This window comes from Coffea eugenioides, chromosome 8 (genome assembly GCF_003713205.1).
Source record: "Coffea eugenioides isolate CCC68of chromosome 8, Ceug_1.0, whole genome shotgun sequence".
NCBI lineage: Eukaryota > Viridiplantae > Streptophyta > Magnoliopsida > Gentianales > Rubiaceae > Coffea > Coffea eugenioides.
In genome coordinates, this window is record NC_040042.1 from 21,870,159 (window position 1) to 21,880,410 (window position 10,252).

The window sequence follows — 10,252 nt, forward strand, 5'->3', positions numbered from 1 at the left end:
AACTACTGAAAATATATAATATAATGTACATGCATTATATCAAAATATAATATGATACTATAAACTTTTTGTCAAGATATGTATTTGTTTTATATTGGAGTATCTTTCTTGGTTAGATACTTAGAGGAATTATAATATCAAGGGGGAAAAAAAGGAATGATATTATGGAAAGATATCTGCGCATGTTAAAGCAATTGCTTCTAAATTAGGCAGGGGATTGTAAAGCCGAAGGGATCTTCTCTTCCAGGATATCTGATGAAAAGTGACTTTGAGATATATAGGATGATACAGTAACATCAATTATCATCATAGAATTTGGACTCAACAAGCGACTAGAGACCCAGTCTTGATCATTGAAGCAATTTGAAAATTTCAGCATTCTCCACTCTCTTTTTGGACTTCAACATCCTTAATAATCTATTACCAGGCAAAATGATAAATATAGTTCTTCACGTTTCCGAAAAATATTTTATATTTCCGTTTAGTCCATTAAGTATAAATTCGGGTTCCTAATCCAAACAATGACGCTAGGACACTATTTCGAAATAAAAGAAAGCCACAAAAAAAATGATTTGGTAATAAATCAAAAAGGAAAACCTCACCAAAAATTTTGTAGAAGTCTATGAAATAATGTATTCCCTTTATGAATCAGCAAGGTTTCCCTACTCCTAATGAAAATTTATCCACATTCATTTAATCTCCATTTTCAATTATAGAAGACGGAAAATTGCACATGCAATGGTTGTAAGAGGCAATCAACCCCATAATTTTTAGATGCTACTTGTCTCTGTATCTTTTTGATAAACCAAAACATTCTTAACCAAAAATCAGGATAATTGTACAAATCAAATCTTCATACATGTAGAAACACATGTATATCGAACCAAGTGTGGTTGAATAGCAATCCAAAGTCGTGATTTTATTACGAGGATAATAAGTAGGAAAAAAGTAAAAAAGCCACAACTAGAGTTTTTGAAAATCTAATTGACAACAAACACCATAGTTTAAATGTTGATGACTGCGACAGATTGTCCTTTACCTATCTTTTCTTAGAGGAACTCTTCTTTCCATTCACTATTTATCCAGTGTCCGATGTCAACTTCAGGGATACGAGAAATTGTCTGATAATCGTCACTTTGTTTATCCAAATTCTGTACTTTGTGGATTAACTCATCAGACATATCAGCCAACCCAAGAACTTTAAGCTTGGTCAAGTTTTGGAGGCCCAAAGGCAGGCCCTCCATAAGCTTGCAACCAATAATCAAAAACTGTTGAAGACCGGACATCGATTCTTCTTCCACTCTTACCCATTTCAGTCTTTTTAATTGCACAAGGCCTAATTGCCGGAGTTTTCGGAATCCTCCAGCCTTAAAGCACAATGTCTCCCCTTCATAAGCACGATAGAGAGTAAGGTCTGCCAGATTGGGCAAGTGTCCAAGGCAGTCTATTGCATTCTCATCTTCACTCAACGCACTAATCAGCAAGGCTAAAGTGCTCAAGGATTGAAGTGACATTACCCATTCCGGTGCTCTCTCTAAACGCCCACTCAACAACAGCCTCGTAAGAAATCCAAGTCTTGGAGAGACGGAATGTTGGAGATCAAGAGTCTCCTCTTCTTTAACGGAGACGATGTGTAACTCTCGAAGGTTGGTCAGCCTTGACAGGGAGGAGACCACCGTCTTCTCTCCTCAGCTTTGTGATCCATAATTGCCGCAACTGAATGAGCTTCCCAATCTCCCTTACTCTTTTACCACCATCTGCTTCTATAATTCTCAGAATCTCCAAGGAAGTAAGCTTTCCAATTCCATCCGGAGATTTAAAGCCCCAAACTGAAAGGTTATTTGAATAATCACCTATTCTGTATAGGCTGAGGGAACGGAGTTTTCTCAGCTTTAGAATTTCCACGGGCAACTCCGTTATAGTGGTTTCGGCCAGAATTAAAAATTCTAGGTTTTGAAGTTGCCCAATAGATTTTGGAATGATTTTAACTCTGGTGCCACTTAGATCCAGATACTCGAGATGAAATAGTTTGAAAACTTCCTTCGGGATGTTGTCCAGTTCAGCTCCCGTCAAATTTAAAACCTTTAGGAACTTGGGACCACCACATAAAAACTTGGACAAAAATGAAGTTGTGAGAGGACCTTCATACCCAAATGTTTCCACAGACCGAAGACACTTTAAGCTGCTGAAGCCTTGTGGAGGATTATCAGTGAAGTTATGGATTGCCAAGTGTCGAACATTGTCAGGCCATCTTGTGCAATATCCAGTGGCTATGGTTGTGAAACTCTGCTCTTTAGATTTTGAAACAATGATTTCACGCAAAATATCATGAAGACCACATTCCTTCAATCTGCCATCGTACCATGTGTCTTTAACTTGGATTAAGCTTCGGTTGACGAGTTCTTTTAGATATCTCATAGCTATATCAGTCGCTATCATTCCTTCTTCCTTTTCTATAAATCCTAGTACTAACCATTTATCAAGTAAGTTAGCGACATCAATTGGATGATCTTCAGGATAGATACTTAGATATAATACGCAGTTTTTAAGATGGTGAGGCAAATCACTGTAGCTAAGTAAGAGTATCTTTCTAATTCTATCAAGCTTACCGCTACCATCTACCTCACTGCCAAAGCCACGAAAAATCATCTCCCATTCATCTATCTTATCCTTGTCCTTCAAACCCAAAACACCACCCATTGTTACAATTCCAAGTGGTAGGCCCTCACATTTTTTTAGTATTTTTCTACAAACTTCTTCTAGATTTGAAGGGCAACCATTACTTTGAAATGTTCTATTGCAAAAAAGGGTCCAAGAATCATCATAAGAGAGAGGCTTCATCTGGATAAAGTCATGGGATGCTAAACAAGATGCATAAGCTACATCGGTAATTCGTGTTGTCAATACAACACGACTAGCAGTATTGCAGTCAGGCAATACATATTTGACAGTTTCCCAAGCATTTTGACTCCACACATCATCAAGGACAAGGATGTACCTTCTTTCTTTGAGGAAGTCTCTGACAAATTCGCTGAGCCTAATACCATCCATGGAATCCACTTGTGGAGGCACCGGCTGTCTGATTTCATCATACAATTGTTGAATCAAGTTCCTGAGGATGACTTTGAATTGAAAATTTTGAGAAACAGTTATCCAAGCATGGCTCTGAAATTGTTTCTTCACTGCAGCATCATCGTAGACCTTTTTCACCAGGGTGGTTTTACCGAGTCCCCCCATTCCCACCACTGAAACTACTTTCAAGTGGGAATGGTCATCAAGGATTTTGGAGGTGAGCTCTTTTTTGGGCTGATCGATGCCAACAAGCTTAGCTTCTTCAATTAGGAGTGCTTGATCACGAATATCACAATCTGCGCTTGCCACGTGCGAAGAGCGGGAGCCTATTTCTTGAGTACCATACAGAGACTGGTACCTCTGATGCCTTGCAGAAATCTCTACAACTCTGGCCTTGATATCTTTCATCTCTAAAGAAATCCGATGGCGGGCTTTCAAATTTTTCATTGAGTTGTAGATCTTTCCAAAACGGCCAAAGAATCCATCCGCGTGTCCACGAGCAAAGCGGAAGGTAAAATCATCGAGAACATCCTCTGTATCATAAGCAACTTCTCGAACCTGCTTTACCCATTCTTGGAGTTGAGAGTCATCGTACTTGACAGGGCGTCAGCCTGTGCAATAATAATAATAAATATAGAACCTAGCTACCACTAAAAGCAGTCAATAATTAATCCTAGGTACTGGAGCAGGGACTCTAGGTGTGCAATAGGTTACTTGATTCACCCTGTTCCCGAAGAGTTTGCTTAACCCGATATACCAGAATTAATTAGTTGACAAAAATTACTAAATAGTAGACAGTGGCAAGTAGGGTCGTCTCCTCAGGGACTGGAGATATCTGTCTCTTTTAAAGTCCAATTGATAAGGGGGGATTTCACCAGAATGAAACTAAAAACAATTAAGCAATTTAACTAAAAATGAATAAATAACTAGCACAAATATAGCAGGAATTTAATCAGGAATAAATAAATTCTAGCCAAGGATGCAACTACTCAGGCACAGTCCATTTATCCGATCATTGATGCAAGAGAGGTTCACTTAATTTATTAACAGGCTAGTTATAGCCATCGATGAACTCTAATGACCAATTTTTCCTTAATTTATAGGTGACCAAGGTACGACCATTAATCACCCCTAACCAGAAAAGTACTCCTAGGTACGACCATAGGAATTAATTCTCCAATTGCATTAATAACCAGAAAAACATAGCCCTAATCAATAACACGCTACGAGGGTTATTTAAATTAGATTGCACGTTCCCCTAATGTGTAAACACACCAGTTGCCACTAATATTAATCAATCAAACAATTACGGATTTAATTGACTAAATTGGCACGAGATTAATAAATCACATTGAACATCGGGCCCTTGACATCCAATTAATAAAATAATCCCATGAAAATTCAAGCAGACAACGTGCAAATATTAATAAATAAAGGAACACGTGAAAACTAATTAGATCTCACAGATTGTCGGGACTGCGCCGTCGAGTTGACCCTTGACTAGATGGAAGATTTAACCACGCCGCATAATAAAAGTACCACACGAATTAATAGATTGCAAAGACATTGCGTTTTCTATTAAGAAGCAAGGAATAAAAGGTGTTTTTCCCGTTGGGGAATATTGTCGAACACCTGGCGTGTGTCAGAGGCCAGTCAGGAGAAGGAAAAAAAGAAAAACTAAAGACTAGGCTAAAAACTAAAACTAAAAAGGTGGTCCTTCCTTCCCTACGTTATCCCTATTTAAGAAACAAAAGAAAGATAGACTAAAGCTCTCTAGGTGGTCCCCACACATGTGGAAAAAGCTCTAAGAATACTTCTTGTTCCAAGTCTCCTTACGTAGCTTTCTTTGAAGAGCCCAAATGACTTATAGCTTTGTGGTCCCCACCAATCAAAGGGCCTAAGGACTGAAGCCCTTAGAAGTCTCCATATTCTCCATGAAATCCCTCCTCTTTGGTAGTTTTCTATTTCATTCCTGAAATTAAGTCATGGTACCAAATATAAGTAAATATCAGCAATTAACACAATATTTGGCAGGGATAAAAGGGGAAATTAATAATAAAATTACTAACAAATGATACCCTATCAGTCCTCCTTTGCTTCAGCTTGTCGGAGGAAAGCTTTCATGCTGCCGAGTTCATCTTTGATGAACTGAACATCTGGTCGAAGTCCTTCCTAAAGCGTGCTCTCTTGGGAAAGTAAGGTGGAGAGCTGCTTAATTAGAAAGCCTACAACACTCTCGGCCATATTCCTCAGTTAAATTTTACAGGAGTTGGTTCTCTTGCGGAAACAACCACAAGCAACTAAAATGTGGCAAACTTGGGAAAGTGTGCTGTTTTCTCTGCTGCAAAGGGCAGGGTTAACTAGCTCGTTGGAAATATCAAGCTCATGTTCAGGAAAGTCGTCCTTTCCTTTCTGTGATTTGTGGGGCCTGAATTGAAGTTGTCCGTAGAATATCGAGTCAGTAATAATAGATAGACCCGTAGAATTCAACAATCAATCTTTCCTCACACGGATCCTCAATGCCATTTTTCGATGTTAATTCAGTGCCACTTTTATATTTATATCAAATATCTTATTTATTTAATTTATCATATATTATTTATTTAAATTTCTTCTACCATCACATAATAATTGAAATTGACACTAAATTTGACATCCAATAGTGAAATAAAGGATCCCAACTGATCTTTCCTTTTCATTAGTTGGCAGCTGAATGCATGGAATCCGCACTGCACTTATCTAGGGATGCCAATGGGACGGGTACCAGCGGGGATCATTGGGGCGGGAGTGGAGCGGGGACGGGACGGGACGGGGGAGGGAATTTTCCCCCGTTTACCCCCCACCGATTTTTCAAAAAATATATATATGTATATAAAATTATATATAATAATATTATCAATTATACTATTAATTATAAATATCTATTAAAATTATTAATTATTTATACTAAATTTATTAATACATTTATGTTAAATTCCTAACTACACTTAATACAATAACACTTTTTAAAAAAAAATACAATAATAATTTAGTAATTATATTTGTATCAAAAGTGAAAACTTGATTATTTTAGTTACATTTATTTTATCATATTAGATTGTATTTAAATAACCTTTGTTTAATTATTTGTATGAGTTTCAATTGTAAAGTTATAATGAATAATAATTGGGTGATGTATTGATATTTTAGTATTTGATTATTTGCTCAAATTTAATTATAAAAATTATATAATAAAATTTTTAATCTTACGAGTGCCCTCGCAGGGGCACCGGGACAGGACGGGGGAAGCTGCGGGCCAGGGACGGGACGAGACGGGGGAATCAAAATGCAACGGGTGGGGGTGGGGTGGGGGTGGGGCGGGGGATCCCTACACTTACCCAGGCGTTGTTTCCTTTATTATATCCCGGACCCTCTATCTGTAGTTAGGCCTGTCAATCGGGCCTAATGAGCCGGGCTTTGATAAGCTCAAGTTCAGCTCATTTAATTTGAATCATTTTCGGGTTTCGGGCTATGAGTTTCGAGTTCGTAAATGTGAAGCTCATACTCAGCTCACATAATATTCGGGTTGTGAGTCTTAATCGGGTTTAGCCCAAACTCACTTATTACTCCTTAATTTTCTTAATATAATTACTATAACTATTAAGTTGTAAAACTAATTTAACATTTACAAGACTATAATATTAAAACTAAACATGAACAAATAATAGTTCTTAAAACGTATATAAACCAAAAATTTTTCAACAATATTTATATTTAATCCATTCAAAATGCATGAAAAATAGTAATAAAACATGCAATCATAAGCCAATACATCTTTAAAAGTTGAAACTTTTTTTATAATCTTGTGATTTAAATCCAAATATGCTTGATGATTTTTGTGTTTGTAGACCAAAAAAAAATCAACCAATATTATGCCAATACAAAAATTTACTCAGCCAATAAGAAAAATTAGAGATTTAGTTATACATTACCAATATTGGCTCTCAAGAAAGCTCATGAAAGAGTTTTTAGATGTATTTTTGTGTTTTGTAATTTATGTATATATTTAGTATTTAGTAATAATATATTTGGATATATAATTATACATAATATCAAAATATAAATATTATATATATAGGTAATTAAAGGGCCGGGCCTATATCGGGTTTGAGCCTAATAAGGCCCAAACTCGGCTCACATTTAATTCGGGCCTAATTTTTAGGCTCAAACTCAGACCGGCTCACTAAATGATCGGGCTCATCGGGCTTTCTGTCGGGCCGAACGAGCCGAGCTCGGGCTGGCCCAGCCCCATTGACAGTCCTATCTGTAGTAGTTGTTGGGTATGAATTCGTCGTTCCTTAGCATTTATTTATCTATTGCTTTTGTTCGTAAGAACTAAGAAGTCGTTGTTCTTTTGTGTGTGTCAATACTTTTTGCTTTTAGAAATGAAACGCGTAATTCGTATATATAACAAAAACGCGTGCACTTGATCGTGATTTCGTGCTTTTTATGTTTGCTTCTTTTTTATATGTATAATTGGTACATATAAAAGTGTAACGGATCTTTTGTCCCACACTCTGTACTACTCTCTATCTCATTTTTTATTATATTGCTTTTTTTTCTACATAAATATTATGTTTTAGTTCCTTTTTGTTTCCTTAAAATCTAATAACTATTAACTGAGTAATGCAACAAATTTAACAAAATAAAAAATTCAAAATGCATAAAATATGAGATTTTTTAATGAATTTTTTGCTGTATTTTTTAACTTTGTATTATATATTACTCTTTTGAAACTGTTGTATTTATTTTTTATTCAATCAATCGTTATTGGATCTTAAGGAAATAAAAAAGAATTAAAACATAATATTTATGTAGAAAAAATAACAATATAATAAAAATGAGACAGAGTGTAGCACAGGATATAGGACAGAAAATTCGTCACGATATAAAAGGCTTATGGGTCCACATGGGCTTAGGCAACCGGTAGGCAATCGTAGCAGAGGAATGTGGGACTTTTCTAAAGGACTAAATTGCATATATGCTTATAGACTAGATTCGGTTGTAAATTAATCATCATCTAGGCAAATGCTCAATTGGGAGAACATAAAGAGCCGAGAGACAGAAAGACACAAATGCCAAATTACTTTTCTCAAAACCTGAATCCGATGCCATCATTTTCCAATATTAATAATATTCAATTTTTATGCATATGATTGTGAAAAATTCCTCCAATTTCTCTTATGGTAGCCAACTTTATTACTGAACCAAGTATCTAAAACTAACCGTTTGTTAAAAGTTCATTATTCACTACCACTATCAGTAGTTAATGGTAATGGATTTTTGTTGACCTATGAAATGTTTGGTAACTAAAAATATATAGGTATACCTTTTACATTTTTTCCCTTTTGCCTACTTTTTTTTTCTTCTAAATTTTCTTCGCTCTCTCAATTTGTTCTAGTATTTTCAAGTTAATATTATACTAGTGTACATGACACATTATAAGCGTATACAAGTAATTAAAAGTATAGTGAAACCTCTGCAAATTAATAAATTTGAGACCATACAATTTTTATTAATTTAAAGAGGTACTAATTAATTGATAAATTAATAATATATTATGTTCTCGAGTGTACTTACAATTCAAAGAAACATCCATTTAATCAACTAAAATTTTATTTTGTTTTATGTAAATTTTGATTTTCACTATAATTTGGTTATCCTTATCATTAGATAATATTAATATTTAAAAAGCCAAAAAATTTTGACACTACTTTACTAGTCAAATTTGTGATTTATAGCCTGTCATGTGCAGTACAACTAACTGCGGAGTTACGACTTAAGTTGATAACCATCTAGTTATTTCAATAGTTGAAATGTTCAATCTTTGAAACCTTTATATTATGTGATTTATGTTTATGATTATTTTATCTATAATCTCAATTCTAGTTTCTTGGAGTACTATGTTAATTATGTTTATGATTACTCATCTACAAATTCGATTTCGATTTAAAAGTCACAATGTTACATATAAGATTACTTATCTAATTTCTAAATTTAAATTAAAATCTACCAGATCAATTATTTCATGATTTTGGTTTCTTGAAGCATTATGTTAATTATGTTTCTAATAATTCATCTATTATTTTGATTCCAGTTAAAAAGCCACTATCTATGCAACATATAAAGTTAGAGAGATCGCAATTAGTGCAACTTTTTTATGTCATTTTTTAAACTTTTTATTTTATCCTTAAAAAAAATAATTTTTGCTCTGACTATTTAATCACATTTTGCCAATATAATAGCTCTAAATATTGTAACTACTAAATTACAATAACCTTATAAACCAAAATTTTTTTGATAAATTTATAATAAATGTAATTACATAAAAAAATATTTTTATATAAAATTAATGACAATTTTTGGGTGCATACAAATGCCCATAAGTTGTTGAGGGGCATACATGTTATTTCTCCTAAAAGTACAATGGACCTTGTGTGAAACTTCTTCTACTTTCTGGTCACTACTTTTAATACCTTTTCTCTGCCCTACTCCACAGTGATGTGTTGTTCCTTTGCTCTTCCCACCATGCCTAGGTAAGTCAGCTTCCACCATAGATGAAATCTGTATAATTGAAACTCATGAAAATTGTCTGATAGCTTTGGAATGGGGATTGTCTGTTAAATTTTCTTAACTGATTATGTCTATTTGTATCTCTTGTATATAGTATAGGTTTTCTTTTGTACTTGAGAGCTTTTTCTCTTGTAAAAAACGTTATTGCTCATATTAATATAAACTTTTACAGTTTTGCGTAAACATGAAAAAACTTATAATAGCAAATTTAGTATTTGTAAATTGAGGATTATCACATTTTCCTTTTCTTAATCTGTTTAGCAACCATTTGTCTCCAAATTTTTTTCTTTATTTTTCTTGAGATTTTTTTTTCATGAATATTATTTCTTGTAGCTGTTGATTTCTTATTCTGATGGCTGGCGATTATTTTTATTTGTTCTGCCAGTGCGATTTTTTTTAAAATGCCCAAGTTAGCCTTCACTAATCAAATCCCTTTTAACATTTCCTCTAACTTTTTGTTCTGCCAGAGTCAAACTTGCAAGGCTGTTTCTGCTAAACATAGTCAGACAATCAAGTGGTCACATAGAAATTCAGAATGTTAAATTTTAAAGTCCGTAAAACCTTTTAG

General features: G+C 34.4%; 1 protein-coding gene across 1 annotated transcript in view; it reads right to left on the reverse strand.

The window, feature by feature from the left end:
- Positions 1–1,617: 1,617 nt before the first annotated feature.
- The window catches only part of LOC113780410 (disease resistance protein RPM1-like), a 41,389-nt gene continuing 32,754 nt past the window's right edge, over positions 1,618–10,252 (reverse strand). Inside the window, exon 2 of the mRNA XM_027326212.1 lies at positions 1,618–3,666. Within this exon, the coding sequence (XP_027182013.1) occupies positions 1,618–3,666 (2,049 nt within the window). The remainder of the gene's footprint in view (positions 3,667–10,252) is intronic.